At 45.5% G+C, this 20,404-nt stretch overlaps 1 protein-coding gene across 1 annotated transcript in view; it reads left to right on the top strand.

Annotated features, from left to right (window-relative positions):
* Positions 1-15,442, top strand: part of pex14 (peroxisomal biogenesis factor 14) — a 57,802-nt gene extending 42,360 nt beyond the window's left edge. Inside the window, exons 6-9 of the mRNA XM_083641355.1 lie at positions 1,073-1,175; positions 5,410-5,507; positions 10,613-10,704; positions 12,926-15,442. Coding sequence (XP_083497481.1) covers positions 1,073-1,175; positions 5,410-5,507; positions 10,613-10,704; positions 12,926-13,637 — 1,005 coding nt within the window. The 3' untranslated portion in view covers positions 13,638-15,442. The remainder of the gene's footprint in view (positions 1-1,072; positions 1,176-5,409; positions 5,508-10,612; positions 10,705-12,925) is intronic.
* The last annotated feature ends 4,962 nt before the right edge of the window (positions 15,443-20,404 follow it).

Raw genomic sequence — 20,404 nt, 5'->3', positions numbered from 1 at the left:
ATCCTCGTTTGGCTGTCGGGGCGTACATCACTCGGTACAGTTCTGTTTATTCACTGGCAAAAGGCTGATAAACAAGATGACATTGATTGTGGATTTGGAGGACTCTCTTCAATGTTTATAATCGTGTTTTCTCATTCTATTATTAGCTGTTGGCCTATCTCTCCTTCACTCCGACCCCTGTGTGCCTGAATTCATTTCATTTCTTCTGCTGCTATGACGTTTTGCACACACACGTCTGCCAGTTGCTAGGACACTCTCCCGTAGGGGTTCCCACTCTTTTTTGGCTCGTGACCCTACTTTGACGTCGCAAAAATCTAGGGACCCCGCAACATTCAAATTCCGGGTGCACCATCGATAATGTCATCGGTGACATCGTCACTGATGTCACGTAGTATGCTTCTTTTTCCCCCTGCAGAATTCTGACTTTAATCTGAGAATTCTGACTTTAATCTCAGAATTCTGACTTTATTCTCAGAATCCTGATTTAAAGTTATAATCTCAAATATTTTCATAAAAAAAAAAAAAATCACTCACAATGTTGATTGAGGCTATGGTCCATTGATGGAAGCCTTTGCAGTATATAGTGACATTAGTAATGTCACATAATGCAACACTTTTTGGATGTCACCTGCAATTACCACTCATCGCCATAGGTGTCACCCAAGAGAACAAAGCTGAAATCTTAGAGATTATCACTTTAAACTTAGAACTAAAAATAATAATAATAATAATAATAATAATAACAATCGCAAGTGACCCTAATCATCTTTGGTAGTATTAAATTGTGTCTGGTGTAAAAAATATTTTATTTTATTTATTTATTTTTTAAGAAATTTCCAGCGACCCTATTTGAATTCCAGGCGACCCTACTTAGGGTCGCGACCCTAAGGTTGGGAACCACTGCTCTGCCGCCAACAACACGTGCACATAATCAGACTCCATTCCAATAAAACAATGCCTTTGACCCGTCACCGCCAAGCCTAGGTGGCCTTCTCTTCTCCTCCTCTTGGCGTCCCTTCCTTCCTTCCCGCCCGGGGAGAAGTGTAATAACGTGTCATGTGTTTAATTGCAGAAATACATCGTTCCCCTCGTTACGGGCAGCCGAGAGGACAAGAAGCATCTGCAGAGGATGGAGAGCAACATTGCGGCGATGAGTGGCACGCTGACACAGACAGGTGAAGATTAATATCTTCATCACTTCTCTTCCCTCCGCAACATTTTCCCTCATTTATCTGTCGCCAAAAATCGGGGGGCCTCCGCACGTTTTTAACAAATGACGCCGCTGTCATTTTGCTTTAATTTGAAATTGCTTGTTTACTGTCAGGCTCGGGCTCAATTAATTACGTTTCGCTGAAAAGCTCTTAACCTCGGAATATTAATGAGGGGTTGGGAAATGACAACTTTTCTCCCCCGTCCCCCCGCCCGTCCTCGCTCACTCCCCCCATCCATCCCTCTTCCCCCTGCGCCAACCTCACCCCCACCCGAACCACCGTTGCCATCATCATCATCCACCCTCCTCCCCGTAGGTGGCGAGAAAGTTCATTTTAATTTTGTGAGCGTGTGTGTGTGCGTACGTACGTGTGTGTGTACGTGCGTGCGTGTGTGTGTGTGTGTGTGCGTGTGCGTGCGTGTGTGTGTGTGTGTGTGTGTGTGTACGTGCGTGTGTGTGCTGTGGCGCGGCGTGCTGTCTGGGCTCAGCACTGGGCCTAGTGTGATTAAGTGCACAGTGACAGGTGCGGCTCCCATGTTGGACAGGTGAGGAATCTCAACCTGGCTGTCAGACATAGAGGGAGAGAGAGAGAGAGGGATGGAGAGAGGGATGGAGAGAGGGAGAGAGATGTGTTTCTAGCTCTTCGTCAATATAATTAAAAATCCAGGGAGGTGTCAATGAGGGAGACACTGAAGAAGTTTGCTCTCATTAGCAGTACAGTCTGTTTTGACCTGATTGAAGATTATTATTATTATTATTATTATTATTATTATTATTATTATTATTATTATTATTATTAATAATAATAATAATAATAATAATATTATATACAGTATATATATATATATAATTATTTATTTTTTATCCCCGGATTTACCCCCATTTTCTCCCCAATTGTACTTGACCAATTCCCTGCTTGGATCTGGGGAAAGTTGTAGACTAGCACAATGCTTCCTCCAATGCTACAGCCGCTTCTTTTCACCTGACAGCGAGGAGTATCACCAGCAGGACATAGCGTGTGGGACGATCACGCTATTCCCTCAGTTACCCTTCCCCGCGAACAGGCGCCCCCCGACCCACCAGAGAAGGCGCTAGTGCAGCGACCAGGACACATACCCTTAATCCGGCCTCACCACCCACAGACACGGCCAATTGTGCCTGTACGGATGCCCAACCGAGCCGGAGGTAACACCGGGGCTCGAACCTGTGCACTACCCGGACACCCTGTTTTTCATAGGATTATTAACTTCAGTGTATGAATATTTTTTTTTATCATTATTATTATTATTACTATATTCCTGGCTTTGCAACACACAATTCACAAATGACCATTGGAACTGTGCTGATGAGGATTCCGATAGGGAGATAGACAATGAGGAACTAAAGCTAATGTACGGCTACCTCAGGCTCACACGCTAACTCCTATCAGCGGGACCATCTCATCAGCTCAAACACAAACAGCCCTTGTCATTTTCCCGACACCACCGAGTCCAAACAAATTAAATGTTTGAGTTTACCGTGCCTGTCTGTCACGAAGCGACATACTGAGAGCTGCTGCTATCGCCTTATCCAATCACACCCCTCCCATTGTTTTCTGCCCGAGTAAGGTAGGTGGAGGGCAACTATTGTGTGAGATCGCATGCAAGGCGTGGCACCCAAATCTGATTAACAAATATGTGCTCTTTTATGGTCTCTTTTTCCCCCCACCCCCAACTATGCAAACACATTTCCTCTGGCTATTTTACTGCCTATTCTCGCTCGACTTTTGCCTTTTGGGACATCTGCCAAGCTGCAGCCCTGTTTTGTTTATTGTTAAAGATGGGATTTCACAATAAGAGTCGTCCTCCTGTGTTTCTGTTTATTGTGAAAGATGGGATTTCACAATAAGAGTCGTCCTCCTGTGTTCTGCAGCCAGTGGATAGGACTCAATGGAAAAGCCAGGGTCTTCCCCTTCAGCCAATATGGGTGGAGCCAATTTGCTATGACTGCAGTAGCCACACTGCTATTGTAGTTAATGACTGTTGTAGTTAACAGTTGGGGAGAGGGGTTGCAATTACACTGTGAATTTTCTCCTCTGCTCTCTCTCTCTCTCTCTCTCCCTCTGTGTATGTCTCTCTCTCTCTCTCTCTCTCCCTCTCTCCTCACTGCACTGCCCTGAGTAATAGCGACCGACTGCCTGGCTGCTGCCAATTGCTTGAACCCCCTTTTGTTAAAGTTCATGTATTTCTCTAGTGCCGGGCGCAATGAGGTGATGTATCCTTTTGAACGGGGACTACATTAGTCTCTCCGGCCGGCCCCCCGCTCCAGTCTGGGGTGCCTTGACTCCCATTACCATTTGCCTACAACTTCACACAGACAATTAATGAATGGATCTTGGAAGCCCTTCAGCAGAGCACACCCGGGCTGTAATGGAATTGTGCGGCTGTTTGGCCACTCGTCGGCGTCGTCGGCGTGTGTGGAGCCATATTGGTGACCAGCTGGCCATTAAAGACAGAGACCCGGCCCGGACATATGTAGTGTACATTATAATGGAGGTATTTACTGAATAATTTACTGAATACACAATGTGGGCCCTCCTCACGGCAGCTGCGAGGGCCCCGCGCGCGTCAGCCTGTCTCCGATTCTCGCTGTCACTCGTCTCACTCACGCACGCACACCAACACGCGCGCGCGCGCGCGCAGGCGTCACAGCTACAAAGCCTCCCTCTGATTCATGCCTGGCCAAAGTCGCTGACCTCATTATTCTTGGCTTCGTATCTGTGATAGCCGAGGGTAAGAAGTTCTGCATTTCTCCCTCTCTCTCTCTCTCTTCAGGAGTTGAATTGTAAACAATTTGGCCTTAAACTGCTTGAAAAAAGGCTGTGCCAACAGTAATTCACTAAGTACAGCATTACTGGTTTGGCAAATTGACGCACACACATCTGGAGAAGTTGTGTTGCGGTGAGGTGGAAACACCCGGAGACTAATGGGGCAACTCTCGGTGTAGTGTGCACACCCTGTTACTAACACCTTCTTAAGCGGGGTTGCCAACGGGATTTGGGTTTTATAGCCGTCTCTTCACAAAACAATAAAAAGTTGGTCACATTTTGGAAACGCAGTAACAAATTCATGAGCGGTTTGTTTGCGTTTTTCTTCTTCTTCTTCTTCTTCTTCATCTTTTCCAAGCCGGCGTTCATGCTCAAACGTTCGGATTCTGCAACCATGAAAAGATCAAACGTTTTCGGGCGGCACCACACCCATATTGATACAACTCCACCCATTTAAACACAGGTGTCACTGCAAAGATATTACCTTTCTTTGAAAGATCAAATATTTTGTCTGCGTCTGGTTTTTTCAAAAGAAAACACCGTCTCTCCACACAGTCTTTTGTCCTGCCCCTGCCTGGGTGAATGTGTGAGGAGGAGGAGGAGAGACTCCTTTACATCCCGTCCAGGCGGCTGCAGTGCAGGCAAGCTTTTAACCGTTCGGCCCCTGACAAACCTCCGCAGTGGACCCCGCGCACACACAATATCTGTTGATGTTAATCCTATTAGGCTTGATTTAACACTTTACACGCCCGTGATTTATATGAATGTTTATTGGTTTTCTGTAATATAATCAGCTGGGGGTGGGGGGGGGGGGAAACTTAATGCATTGTTTGGTAATACACGCGTGACTGGAAGCAAGGGGGCAACAAACTGTGTGTGCCCGCTGCTATTTGAAATCATACACCCTCTTCCAACACCAACACTTGAACTAATTCAATCTTCAAAGTCGATGGAAAAAGAGCAATATTTATTGGGATTAAGGGGGACATTTTGTCTGGGAGCCTCCTCCCGAATGAGAGGCTTGTTTTCTCCTTTGTTGATCGTTTGAGGATTTAAGATGCATTAGAAGAGGCCGTGTCTGGCTGGATAATGGAAGGTTACAGACCCTTATTTGATTTAAGTTCAGACACCAGAGATTAATATCTCCATCCTATCCCCCCCTCCCCACCCCACCCACCCCTAACGCCCAGGCTGAAGTTACTGGTTATTTAGCTTTGATTACAATTCTTGGAGGGCAGCTTTGATCAGCGACACAAGTCTTAGTTCCACCCGTGTTAATTTCTCATTTTTTACATTTCATTTTTCTCCCCCCCCCCCCCCCCCCTCTGAATTGGGTTTTGACGTGTGCCGCTTGAACGTGCGTTAATCTTTAGTCTTGTGTGTCCACATACAGTCAGCCAGCTCCAGCAGACCCTGGCCTCGGTCCAGGAGCTCCTGGTCCAGCAGCAGCAGAGAATCCAGGAGCTGTCCCAGGAACTGGCCACGGCCGAGGTAGCTACCACCTCATCAGCAGCACCCTCCTCCTCCTCCTCCTCACCACAACCCTCTCTCTCACACTGCTACAATATCAAAGCTCCTCGGGTAAAACCTCTGAGATTCGCCGTGTTTACCGTAGAAAAAAATATATTTTTGCCCTCAAGTTCTCGAGTGTTTTTCCACCGGCGTGCTGGGCTGAAGTCAAAAAGTGCGCATTGAGGAAAGCGCGAGAAAAAGGTAATAACTTTGAAATGACAGTCAAGTCGAAATTGCGGCGTCGAATCGCTGGTCTGATGAGGCGCGAGAAATGGTTCCGCAGGCCTCTTATGTACTAAAAATCCTCGCGCTGCCCTGACTCATAAGTAGCTAAGATGGACAGCCTTATTATATACCATCAAAACACAGGCTGCAAAAAAAGTATGATTCATCTCATCGTGGGGACCATAATATTTAACCATATCGCTCATATTCCACTTCGCCTCGATTTTTATAGGCCATGTTCATAATCTGCCCAGAATTATAAGTGTTTAGGTGCATTGGCCTGAGTGATTGTTTTAAAAACTTATGTGCGAGGATGAAATGTTGCTCGCTTTTTTACAACACCCGCCATAAATCGCTTTATGATCCGGGGGGCCCTAAAAAAAAGTGCCTTGGAAGAGAGGATCTTAGACAATGTTTTATGTCCACAGCTTGTTAAGCACATGGGTGTTTGCCTGCAGCATCTGGATGGCCCAGGAAAACATATGCGACCACATCTGCTTCAGCAGAGGAAGAAAAAATATGAATCTCTTCCCCCGGACGAGCTTTATCAAGAACGGATGACTCATCGCTCATTTTGTGGCGTTTCAAGCTCTCCTCCTCCCGAAACGAGGCTAGAGAGCGCGGCGTCGGCCCCACATCAGCTGTGTGTGCGCGTGGAGACGATGCTCTAATTCAGCGGTTCTCAAATGGCGGTCCGGGGACCCCCACGGGTCCGTGGCACTTTGCCAGGGGGTCCGCGAAAAGTTTTCAGGAAAATAAAAATAAAAACTTTATTTTTTATTTTTTTTTACAAAAGTTTCATAGTTCAATGGAAATATTGTATGCTTTAAATCTAAAATGCTTCATGGATTACATTCTAATCTAACAAACCTATCCATTTAAAAGTCAAACACGTTACCGTGGAAACAATTAAGCTAAGCCTAAAATCACAAATCAGAATGAGGGGGGTCCCCGGGTATATTTTCTATCTTGTAAGGGGTCCTCGGCTGAAAAACATTTGAGAACCTCTGCTCTAATTGAACCCGAGCAGATCTGAAACCGAAGTCGGACAAGTTTCCCCCTCAGCCGAGCAGCAGGTCCACTTTAAACAATGAGCTACACCTCCGCGGCGTGGAGGGACGAGGGATGTTTTTCTTCTCGTTCGTCATCATCGCCAAAACACAGATTGGATTAAAAAGTGTCTTACTTCATTTGCCATGAGTGCCTTGTTGGACAGCGGTAGTGTATAAAAAGTATATTTCACATCAAAACACCCATTAAACAAATCATAAACTCTGCTTTATAGCTATAGCGTCGATCTTAAATTTTCCCAGTGAGTCGGCATAAGGCCCTCTGTTGTCTCGGGCCATAGGGGAAATTGGGAAATTGTTTTCAGGTCGGCGGGCCGTGATTGGAAACACATGTCGGGAGCTGGGCGAGCTACTTATCATGCACCGTTTGGCGGCTTTCGGGGTTCGCCTGGCCGCGCCGCGCGAGCTGCGCCACGCTCGCCAATTATACCTCTCAACGCGGAAATGTGCCTTTAACCCGAAACACATGGAGACTTCTGTTTCCTCGGCTGCTAAGTAAACATTTCTCATCGTTTCGGAAACCACGGAATTGCAGCGTGCGTATACTGTCCCCTAAACCGGGGACCACCTCATTATGGAATTGAGTTTAGACAGACCGACTCTCGCGTGCACACTCTCACGCCCGCACGCGCGCGCGCACACACACACACACACACACACACACACACACACACACACACACACACACACACACACACAACATGTGTTGACACACTGCACATTTCTGCCAAAAAGACTCCAGGGCCCGGGACAAATCTCCTTATTTGTTCTGTTCGGTGTAATCTGGACTTCTTGAAGAGTACCACCATGTCGCTGTGTCTTAACTCTGGTGTGTTTAAACGGCTCTGGCTTAAGGATGAATTCGCCTCAGGCTGCTTCCCATCCTCCCTCCGATGCTAAACTGCCCCGGTCTCTTTCTCTGCTCTGATTATCATTACAAATCTGCCAGTTAACAGTGTTTGCCCCGCCGTCACAACTCACTGATAGTTCTCTTTATTAGCGCGTGCGGCGCATCGAAGATGAGAAAGCCGCGTCTCTTTGCCTTTGCTACGAGACGAACTGCCAGTGGGAAAGTGCATAAACAGAGTGAAATCAATTGGCGCTGTAGCAGTGTTTCCACTCAAAAGCGCTCCTCTGGGGACTTCCTTTTCGAGCTAATTCCATCATAAATATACATGCATTACACGAAAACACACTGTCTTTGCCGGCGGAGTAACTGTGAATTAATTTGCCTTCAGACACTCTTAAACAAGGCTTGTTAAAGATCTTATCTCGCTGCTAATGGTCCATAGGCATTTATCTTCATTTAGCCGGATATGCGTTGGCGTCCTTGGGTGCTGCTGGAGTTGATAGTCCTTTTTTTTTTTTTTCTGTGTGTGTGCGCGTGTAATCTTTTTTTTCTCCCTTTTTCTCTTCAGGCACTTAGTTAAGCTGCAGAAAGGGGTTGACCCCTATCACACCCGGGCAACCACCCGAGACATATTAGTTACACTGCTATTAGACCAGTTAGGAGGAAGCGTCACTGTGGATTTACACTGTAAAAAAAACAACAACACACATATATCTAGCCCAGTAGATATGTTAATAAGAAAGCACAGTTTTCTTTGCAATGTCCAGTGCAGAATCCTAATAGGCCTTCATAAGGGAAATAGACCGTGTGCGTTCGTTCATAGACCAGGCAGTGTGGCAGAAGTCAAACGACGAGCATGACCCGGCTCCAGGGAAGTTGATTGGTCGATTGAGGGCGCTGCAACGTTTGGACGCCGTTGATCGGATTTCAACGAAACTCGAGCAAATTCTGTATCTCATTTCTCCATTCTGTCAGTTTCAAAATGGCTCCGATTGGCCTGTGAGGGGATGCCACAACGTTGTTGTTTTTTTAATTGTCCGTATGTCATGCACAATATCTCGCCCACCGTTGATCGGATTTTCACGAAACAAAACGGAATGATGCGTCTCGTCGCTCGGTGCCAGCATTTTCAAAATTGCACAGAATTTTTGTATACAATGTGTGACATCAACATGTTTCAATTGTTTGGAATTCAATGGTGTTCCTCCATGTTGCTCTGTAGGTATTCCACATAATGTACAATATGCTGCCTGTGGTTAACAATACTAAGCAATACTAAGCCTTCTTCTCCTGTTACGTCAAGTGACATGAAATGAGTGTTTAGTCTATCCTAACATCTCACTAATTTAGGGCTCTATCCATTTTTCTTTGACATATTCTATGCCTTGGAAGTCTTTAAGCTCACGCCGATAGAGCAATTAATTATTTTTTCCCGGCGTAAAATGAGAGAGAAGCAGCATCTAGCCTTATTATATGGCTGCCTTGGGGAGGCGAGGGATTAAGATGGTTGTAATGAGGTGGCGGCAGTAATCAGAGTGTCTTCACCACTTCTCCAATGCAAACCTCTAGTCTCTCTCTCTCTCTCTCTCTCTCTCCACTTCTCCAACGCAAACCTCTAGAACATAAAACAGCTCCTTATCAAGCAGGTTTAGAAGGCGATAAGAGCCAAATACTGTACCTCCTCTCTCTCCACTTCTCCTCTACCTCCCTCTTCCCACTGAAAATGAGTCAGATCCCTTTCAGATGTGATTCAATTAATTTCTCTTAGATTTAATTACGAGCGAAAGAGTCCAAGTTATCCCTCTCCCCTCGATAGCGGGTCCGTGCTTCCTAACAAGCCGCCTCTGGTGACTCGCTAGAGTCTTAATTACAGTTTTTAGTCTCCTTTTATCCCACTTTTTTTACCCCGCCTCGTCCTCTCTCCCTCTCCTCCCTCCGCTGCCGTGCGTCCAGCGCTCTCGCCCAGGCTTGTGATTCCTCTTCAGGAATAGACTGAGCAGGGGGAGGAGAGGAGGAGTGCAGGTGCAAATCATCTAGAACACCGGCCGTCTGAGAACACCTCCTGCTGGTGTCTGCAGGCTGGCTTTTCGAGCGCTTCCCCCACTTGAGCTGCTACAAGTTCCTCATTCTTATTGGAAGTGACCCAATAGCCCGTGTGATCTTCTCAGGAGTTCGCCCGAGCTCCTACAAAGCATCTCAGCCTGCTCACTCAACTGCATTCGACCTGGTTGTCCTGCAGTCTTTTCTTTCCATCAAAACTCACATGAGTTTGTCATTTCTTCTTGACAATTTGAACTGCATAACCCGATCGTAAATAGGGCAGCAGTGATGGATTTTCCACAGCAATTTGCCATTCAAATATTTAGCAGGATACCGCATTTGGCCATCATTCACCCCCCCCCCCCCCCCCATAGCAAATTCACGCTGTGCAGGTTCGCGTGTGATAACGCTCGCCTTTGATAAAAGAGAAAAAAGAACAAAACAAACTGCTAAGCTATGGTCTGCCTCCATGAATGTGGCCATTGTTTGAGATAGTCATTATCCAAAACCGCCGACCTGCCCCTAATCTTTTCTAGGTAGTATGGAAAATTATGTAAAAACGGCATGATTCAAGCTCACTAGCCATTCTGAGCGATGCCAGCCATAAAGATGACTGTTTGTCTTCCTCTCAGTCATCGTCAGTCGCAGCAAGGCTCACAGGGAGGCGGTTGTGAAGTGGTGATGGATGACCTGACACCACAAGAGCATGTGGCTCTTTGAGTCTCTCTCTTTTTTTTTCTTTTTTTTTTGACAAAGCGTTTTCTCATTTTCATATTACAGTGAGCAAACACAGAGCTGTTGAGAGAAGTGCAGCAGATGTCGTTGACTCTGTGCCGCTGTGACCCCGTAGGTGACCTGAACTGTGTAGTCACTCACTCACTCAACCTTCCTCTTCCTAGGCATCGTCTGCAACCAGCCGTATCCTGGACACCCAAACGGTCGGCGAGCTGAAGGCTGAGATAGTCTCTTTGAAGGGCTTGCTGCTCAGCAGGTAACACAGTTATCCAGACCCCTGCCACACCAAACAATGCAGGTGTGTGTGTGTGTGTGTGTGTGTGTGTGTGTGTGTGTGTGTGTGTGTGTGTGTGTGTGTGTGTGTGTGTGTGTGTGTGTGTGTGTGTGTGTGTGTGTGTGTGTGTGTGTGTGTGTGTGTGAGTGTGTGAGAGAGTCAGTGTCAGTGAGTGTGTGGCTGAGAATGTGTGGGTGTTTTTGTTTGGTTTGTTTAGACACAAAAGTCCCATTCATTTCTCAAAGTGACTGTTTGCCTGCACTTCTGAGATCCCGGACACATTAACTGAACACACTGACACTGTCAAAAAATACCTTCCATAGAGACACTGCATGAAATAGGCCACGCCCATCATGGGGGAAATCGCTCCGTTTACTCCCATACACCAGTGTAATTGTCCTTGAATTAAACAACAGCTAAAAGCTGTTGTGTGGTGGGCTGCGCAGACAACAAATGTAAAACAACACGCCAATTTAAAAAAAAAAATACTCCCGAGCAAAACAAGGAAGCCATTGAGAATTGGTGAGAAGAAAAATGTGGATGTAGTAGCTGTCAAGGAACTTGAAGGAAGTAAGTCGGAGTGTTCGTCTTCCGTATATACGATCTTTTTGTGCAACACGCAACCATGCACGCGACATAGGAGAACGGCAGGATTGGCCGGGGCGGGGGGGTTGTTTTCCCCCGTTTTGGGCGTGGTTTCTGAATGATGACGCGCTCCGCAGTGTCTCTATGAGCATGTGACTCATATCCAGATAGCATCCAGATGACTGATCCACATTTCATTCACACCTGGCATTAAAATGCATCTCAGCTCTCCACATATCGTCACATTGCTCTTCCCCTCGCAAATGCAAGCATGCATCAGCAACCTGACAACTTGCTCCCACAGTTTAATGCACAAATTATTAATCTCCTGTGTGTTTTAAGCACAATCTCACGGGCACTAGAGAGGCTGTAACTGTACTGTGTATACTGTAATGTATCCTATAATGTATACTGTACTGTACTGTATAATACACCATTTCATCTACTTCACAACTTGCCTTTGCAAATTAGCATACTGCAGGCATCAGCTGCTCCTCTGTATTTGAACGCCTTTTTGTTAGTAAGCAAGATAACAACTACTTGTGCATAATTGCTCTTATTATGCAACCTTTTTTTTTTCCTCAGTGCAAATTTAAGGACAAATGCAAAAAATAAAGGCAATAGTACAATACACATACTGTATGTCGCAAGTGGATTTGGAAATGCTATTAAAATCAAACCAAATGCCTCCTAAGCTGGTTTGGGCGATCAAATCACGAGCCATCTTCATTGTATAGCTGGATTTTTTTATGCAGTTAAGCACTATTTGGGTCATCTCAGACTGCCCGTGATGCAGGTTAAAAGCAGGTGTCAAGATAAATGCTATGTTAGATTGTTGTCAGAGGTGCTATAAGACGTCTCCCTGTTCTTTTCAGCTCTGTTGCCCAAAGTAGTCAGGCACAGCCCGGCTCAGCCAGGCCCATTAGCAGGCATGATTATGTATGGCTGTCAGTAATGAAGCCTGGAGTCATGCTTTACATCAGAGTAATGGTTTACATCAGAAAAGCGGCGAAGATGAAAATTGCCTCAGAACTGTCAGGTTGAGCGTGTTTTTGCGTTCCCTCCTACATTCTAATCAGCAGTAATCCCTCTGTCGTTTCCTGTCTTGACGCGCTCGCGTCTCTCTCACATCGTTTTCCCTGCAAAAGGGGTTAAATCACAAAATAAAAGGCACCTGTGTCGCCATCTGTCTCCAAACTGCTTCCCCTTCCCTTTCAAATGAGCCGAATCATCGTTTTTTTTTGCCACTCAGTGCCGATCCCTTTAAGATGCAACTTTGTCTTTTTTATCTTAAAAGCTGAAATGGATGTAATAATAATTAAAAAAATATATATCTTAGACCATCTTTTTGTGACGAACATCTGGCCATTCTTTGGAGAGAAAATGTTCTCGTCTGTAATTATGAGAATTACATAAGGTGCTTTGTGTGTGACTGCAGACTAAAACGTGCAGCACCATAGAGTATCTGTTCTCATTTGAATACCTGACTTGAAAGAAACCATATAGACATTTGTAGCTGCTGTCTGCCCACTTAGAAAGCTTTTTGAAAGATCTTTCACCCTCTGTGATCACAGTGAGATTTTGGATGAGATTGTGATCTCTCCTCGTTCCCACACAGGAGGCAGTTCCCCGCCACTCCAGCCATTCCCAAGATCCCCTCATGGCAGATCCCCCTGAAGCCGCCCTCGCCCTCCTCCGTCAACCACACCAACAGCAGCAGCGACATCTCCCCCGTCAGCAACGAATCGGCCAGCTCCTCCCCCGTCAAAGATGGCCACCACAGCCCCCAGGATGGACTGGGGGGCCCTGATGGCTACCACAGCCCCCAGGGCGCGCTGGGGGGCCCTGATGGCTACCACAGCCTCCAGGGCGCGCTGGGGGGCCCTGATGGCTACCACAGCCCCCAGGGTGCACTGGGGGGCCCTGATGGCCACCACAGCCCCCAGGACGCGCTCCCCCATGGCGCGCTGGGGGGCCCTGATGGCCACCACAGCCCCCAGGGCCAGCTGGGGGGCCCTGATGGCCACCACAGCCCCCAGGACGCGCTCGGGGTGCCTGACGGGGCGCACGCCGTCAATGGAGAGACAGTCGCCGCGGGCCTGTCGGCAACACTTCCCCTGGACCTCAAGGACCAGGTCCGCATGGAGGTGCAAGGGGAGGAGGAGAAGAAAGAAGAGGAAGAGGAGGAAGATGTCAGCCACGTTGAAGAGGAGGAGGTCCTCAGCATCCAGACAGAGGATCGGCCCGGTGGGGACGGACAGATTAACGAACAGGTGGTCAAACTACTGCGGCGGCCCGAGGGGGCCAGCAATGACAGCGAGGTGGATTAGGCCGCAGTACACGGGCACGGCCACACGGCTTTGTTTCACCCTGCTCCCTCTGCTCCCATCATCCGGTTTCATGTTTGTCTCTCTCATCCCTTTTTAAATGTTACTTTTGTTTTCATAACATCTTAATCTTCAGCAAAAAATGTGCGCTAGGCGGTGGTGTGAGAAGAGGCAAAACAGACAAACATTGGTGTGTCTCGTTGACACACGGATTACCTCAATTGACTCTTCGTCGGGCCAAACTAAATGACTGCATGTCGAGGCAAGTCGCATATTGTCAAGTTTCGGGGGTAATTATAGAAATGTTGAGCGATATTCAGCTCAAAGTTATTTTGAAAAACTGTGTGTGCGCTACTAATCATGCGTGACTCACTCACTGCTGTGTTGATTGTCATGACTTCATCAGCTGACATCCTGCTTGCCTTGGCCTTGGAGTCCCTGTTGTAACCGTACAGAGGCTCTTTCTAAGTCTCTTTTATACACCAAAGAAGAAGAAGAAGTACCGCACTGACTCCCCCTGTAGTAGACTACAGTCGTAGGTCAGGAAGTCACAGGCGCTGCTACTTCAGAGTCACCATAAGGTTCCAGAGAAGCGTTGGCAGCAGCAGAGTCTCGTCTCCCCTGTTAGCGGCAATAGGAGAGGACAAGCCCGTCCACGGCCGCGGCTCTGAGCCTCTTTTATGTGTCCTTTCGCATTGGTGTCAGTCTGTCAATAATTCACAAGGCCAGCAGAGCAGAGTGGCATTTGGGTGAAATAAAAGCCCTGAAATGTGAGATTAGAATGTGATGACGGGCTTTGTTCCATGGCGGTGTCAGAGTGCTTCATACGCTCAAAGGAGGGGCGAGATAAATGGTTTCTTTCCCCTGGCTTCCTTCTTTCACCGAGGGGCTGAATGGTTGCGCTCTCTGCCGGTGTTGTTTGCTGCGTGGCAGCCGGGCGAGGAGAGGCGAGGGAGGCCCAGGCTGTCTGCTCAGCTGCATCTGTACGTCTCCAGCAGGGCAGCTGATTTGCTTTGTGAAGTATGTTAATAATCAAATGATCAACAAATAACAGATGTATTAGTTCATGCGGCTTGAAATGTCAAGGAGGCTAAGAGCGGAAATCTAATACTGAAAGCCCTGTTGCATTATATTATTTTTGCTTGACAAACCCTCCGGTCCAAATTACGTAGGGCCCTCCCACGGTGAGTAATCTGCACGGGAAAACGGGCGCCAATATTTTTGTAATTAAACTGCCGTGTGAGACGACGAACGCCGCCGCCGCCGCCGCGGATGGAAGTTGCAAAACTTTATTTTTTCCTTCTCTGTGGACGTGGACCGCAGGGGGGGGGGGGGAGGCGGGTCATTTCTTGGAAGATAGATAAAAAATGCCCCTATGATTGAAAAGGAAAGTAATAAATGCATAACTTGACTTATTGAATTAGTCACTCAGCCTTCAGCTGACAAGAAAGCAGAGTGAGAAGAAGGGAGATCCGCTCTCGTGGTAATTTCACTTGCATCACACAGCCTCCACACAGTAGATGGGCACTGAACATTTCTGTAGAACATCACTCATATTCTAAAGTTTAGGTTAAAAGTCACAGAATAATGACATGATAATAATACACCATAATACTGTAAATGAGATTATTTCTTTTCTTTTTTCTGTTTCCTCAGAACTGAATTTGTGTGTGAATGAATAAGGTTGGCTGCTAAGGAAAATATTACCGAATGAAGTATGTGTTCACTTATGCCTTTTAGCTACTGTAGTGTCAGTGATGGGCCCTCTGTACCCTGCTTGTAATTGTATGAACTTCTGATATCAGCCAGGAATGTATATAATTGTAATAAATTTGATTTATCACAATATGCTAATATTCATTTCAAAGCATCTAGGGCAGAGGTTCTCAAATGTTTTTCAGCCAAGGACTCCTTACAAGATGGAAAATATACCGGGGACCCCCTCATTCTGATTTGTGATTTTGGGCTAAGCTTAATTGTTTCCACGGTAACGTGCTTGACTTTTAATTTGATAGGGTTGTTATTAGAATGTAATCCATGAACCATTTTAGATTTAAAGCATAAACTATTTTCGTTGAACTATGAAGATTTTGCAAAAAAAAAAAAAATTTTTTTTTTTATTACATTACATTTACATTACGTCATTTAGCAGATGCTTTTGTTTTGTCCAAAGCGACTTACAATATCACAATTTGTCAAGAAACCACTATGCAACACAATCAATGACAGCCAATATATTTTGATAGACTAGCACCATGTAGGAAGTAGTTTGAGAAGGAATAAGTAACGTAGCATTTTTTTTTTTAATAAAAAAAAAAAAAAAAAACTTTTTTTTTTTATTTTTTACCTGAAAACTTTTCGCGGACCCCCATTTGAGAACCACTGATCTAGGGGACAGAATAGACCATATAAACATGTATCCTCCACGTTAAAGGATCATTATTTGTATTTTCAGAGTTTTTGCCATCATGACGAGTGATTGTGGTCAAAATTTCAGATCCGAGGAAGTGGTGACAGATTTGGTGCGATTTGGACATGAGGGCGGGCACGATTAGCTAGTGTCTGCACTCTGCAGGTGGGAAGGCAGATTTTGTCCTGGTCACTGCACTAGCGCCTCCTCTGGTCAGTCGGGGCGCCTGTTCCGGGAACCGGTGGGAATAGCATGATCCTCCTACATACGTGCTACGTCCTGCCGGTCTGGCAACTGCACATGTATCGGAGGAAGCGTGTGTCTACGGCCCTCCCCATATCGGCAGAGGGGGGAAATTGGCCAAGTACAATGGGGTGAAATCAGATTTGTAATTTGCAAGCTCAATGGTTTGTCTGTGTGTGTGTGCGGGCGGGGGGTGGGGGTGTCTATGAAATTCATGTGACATATGACTTATGACAATGTAGTGACAAGGTAAGGTTTGAGTAAACCTACAGTATAGTAGAGTACAGTAGTACTGAAATAGTGTATTAAGTCTCCAGTATTCAAGGGTTTGGCAGACTACGAACGTCCTTAGAAAGGGCTTTCTGAAGGACGGTTATTTGTCAGGATTTTGTCTGCCAAGTTTTTTGCTTGATGGAATTGGTCACACCAATGTGGTCAATTTTGACCAGCCCATAAAATTGACAAAACCGGTCAAAATGAGTTCAAGTTCATTTAGTGCATTGGCACCGGTGGCTCTTCTGCAAAGGTTGGCAATTATGGGCATAGCACAGCGAGTACTTTTCAAAGTACCTGCTAGCAAAGCACCTGTGTAGACGAGCCTTACAGAACCACCTGGCCTAATCAAAGTATTTGTACTTAGTTACTTCCCATCTCTGCCGTCCTGCTCACGATATTTTTTTCCGGATGATGGCGAAGGCTGGAGGCACCCTCTCTGCCTGTGATTGGCCTAGCGTCAAACGTTCATCCAATCACATTCACTTGGCTATCCTGCGTCTCTTTCTACAGTCTGTGGTCAGACAGACATCAGTTTCACTTGCTAGCATGCATGAAAGACGCCACTGTGTGTTTATGTTTTTGATATAGTCTGGTCTCTGGTTTAGAATGCTGCCGCTACTCTTGGCAGTGCACGTATGTAGCCTACAGACAAATAAAAAAGAAAAGATAAAAGATTAATGAGAATTGATCAAGGGTTATATAAAAACAGTGTCAATGCCCATTTACTCATTCTAACACAAGAGTGACATGTACTTGAATTGAAATATGTATCAGTATGTGGTGTTTGCCCAGCCCTTCATTGGGAAATGCAGCGTTATGAGTGGGATCACGTGGAGATGGTCTTCAGAAACTTTGATGAGATTGACAGTAAGTAAACATTGTTTCAGATACATGGTGGAGTTGTGGAAAAGTGTGTCATCCATCCATAGCAGTGTTGATTTCGTAGACGAAAACTATGAGGAAAAATGTTAGTCGACTACCAATTCATTCAAACCTTAAAACAATTCCAGAATAACAGATTAATATATCTTTACAATAAGTTTGGAAATTCTAATGAATAGTTACGGTTTTCTTTGACTAAGATGAGATGAAAATACTTAGACACTTAGTCGACGAAAACTTGACTAAATAAAATCAGGATGAGGTTGAGTAAATATGATAAGAGCTTAGGAGAAAGTGGGTTATAGCTCACTCAGATAAGCATGTGAAGTTGTGTGATATGTGAACTTTAAAGGTTGTTGGTTCAATCCCAGCCTCAGGCAATTTCTTAAAAAGTACTCACATTATAAGCTGCAGCAGTGATCCTTCTTTATCATCACCAGTAGTTTGAACACTGATAGAAATAAGCTGATGAAGGAGACTAGTCAGTCCCTGACTCTAGCTCAATTCACTGGTACAAATCTCTCACCCTTTATGCTCTGTGTTATTGTCAGTGTGAATACAGTGTGTAGAAATCAGAAGCTTAACTCCCAACAGCTCATAGCTCAGTCAGCTGAGTGGCTGTGTCACTGTCTCTGTCTGACAGGTAGACTGTTGGTTTGATTCCCGATGGAGACATATTACAGCACTGCCCTGTCTTTAACATCACCAGCATAGTGCCTCCTACAGGCAGATACACAGAGCAACACAGCACCTCCTACAGATCCACAGAAATGGACAGACTGCAAAGAGATCCAGACATGCCATATACTGAGTCTAAAGTTTTCAAAAAGTTATTTTTACGCCTAGCGGCAGCTACGCAAACAGAATCGACATAAAACGCACTTCCCATGTCAGTAAAATTTCAGCTCTCTGTGGTTTTCTGTCTCATAAGCCCCAGCTCATGTCTCTGCAGAGGTCAGGGGGGGAGAACATCCCCCCCCTTAGATCCAGGCAGTGCCAGCTGAACGGGATTAGAACCCACAACCTCTGGCCCCGGTGTCTCTGTGTGTATTATTCCTTCACACCACCAGCTGCCCTTCACACTCACAGCTGTTCTCCGGGCACTCTTGTTTCTTTCCTCTGCCTGTCACCATTCAAAACTGACTGAGGCTCGAACCCACGACCGCAAAAGTGGCGAAGGTCTCAATATTGCCAGGCAGCAAGCCTACTCTCTGTGCCACCAAGTCAGACTGATTGAATGCGGTTTTCTCAGGGCTTTAAATGACTCTTTCCTCTGGCTGTCGACTTTCAAAACTGACTGAGGATCGAACCCACAACCTCAAAAGTCACTGAGGTTCAAAACCACAAGCTCCAAACTGCTAGACAGCAATCTAACTCTCTGAGCTAGTGGGTCATAGTGATTAACACTAGAAGATTAAAGTATGTTTTGAAGGGACCTTTTAAGTTGAATAGTATTTGAATTATATTAATATGACGTGAGTTTATATTCGCCTTGCACAGAAAACCTTTTACTTTTATACTTGAGTACATTTCAGAGCCTGTACTTTTTTCCTTTTACTTGAGTAATTAAGTTGAATCAGTACTTCTGCTTTACCAGTCTTTTTTTTACACAAATAACTGTACTTCCCCAGCGAGCATTTTTCGGTTGAAAAGACGTTTAAAAAACGTTTAGAGTCAACGTTGAAAAAACGTACAAGAAAGGTTCAAAAGTGAAAGTTTTTTCACCCACTATTTGCAGACGTTGATTGAACGTTCACATTTAGACCACATTTCACCATGATCTTAAAGTAAAACTGCAACACCTGAGGTGAAACACTGACCTCTGGCATTCAGACCACCATGCTCTATCAACTGCTATACATTCGTTGAAAAGTCACAAGGCGCCAGGCATATATATAGCCTACTCTATCGCTATCTCGTACACGGTACGGTTGCATGGTACCACAGGCTAACCGATCATGGGACAGGTGTATTTTATATCATGTGTATCAGACTATTATATTATGTAAGAGACTAAAATTATGTTGACTGTGTGTGTGCGTCTATGTAGGCTGGAGGGCTTCAGAGGTTATAACTTAATTTAACACCGGCAACTCAGGGGGGACACAGAGCCTTGTAGCCTATACAGTCTGTTACAATAACATAGCATGCCCAGAACACCTCGTTCTGCACTTGGTGCAGACCGGTGCTGCAGACTTGCTTTGGTCTAGTCAGTCACAGTCACAGCTAGTAGCAGGGTGTTTATCGGAAAACCTGGCATTTTGCATTCTTGATGTTTGATTTTCAAAGTACTGTTTTAAAAGTATTTAAGCCCCTTTTTGGATCTCAGAGCTTATCCAGTCTTTCATCTGGATGTCCATGATCAAGTCATTTCTGTCAGAGCTTTTCAGTCTTCATTTGAGCAGTTCTTCAAAGTCCGAGCGTTCACTGAAGCTCAAACCCAAAACCTCCAAATTGTGGTGTGGCCATAGGTGTCATTTACAATGGGGACATGTCCTCACCCCTTTTCAACACAAAGTGACGCCCGCGTGTACTCAGATGTCAAATATGATCTGACGGAGAAGTCTGGAAAAGTATGGAATTTTGAAATGGAAAATGTGTAGGAACCCTGCACTGATTATTCCAGCGTTGGCAGTCACAATATGCCATCTAGTATTTTATGTGGTCTTGCTGATTCAAGGCTTTAATAGCCTGGGATCCTAAGAAAAGCTGGACTTTAAAAAAAATCCCATTTTTCCTCATACCAGGCATTCTGAATATCGCAAAGCATTGTCAAGTTTATGAATTTAATTTGTCAAGGTCTGAATGATCAATAGCGTTTCACATATTGATGAGGTGTATAAACTTCTCCCAGGTTCGATACCACATCCCTTTGTAATCCATTAACCTCTCCCTGGAGTTCAGGCCAACCTTAGATTTATAGGGGCCTACTGTAATAAATGCACTTGTACATCATTTA

The sequence above is a fragment of the Poromitra crassiceps genome (assembly GCF_964638095.1).
Source record: "Poromitra crassiceps genome assembly, chromosome: 8".
Taxonomy (NCBI): domain Eukaryota; kingdom Metazoa; phylum Chordata; class Actinopteri; order Beryciformes; family Melamphaidae; genus Poromitra; species Poromitra crassiceps.
Note: the sequence above shows the minus strand (reverse complement) of the source record. Positions and strands in the feature narration are given on the sequence as shown.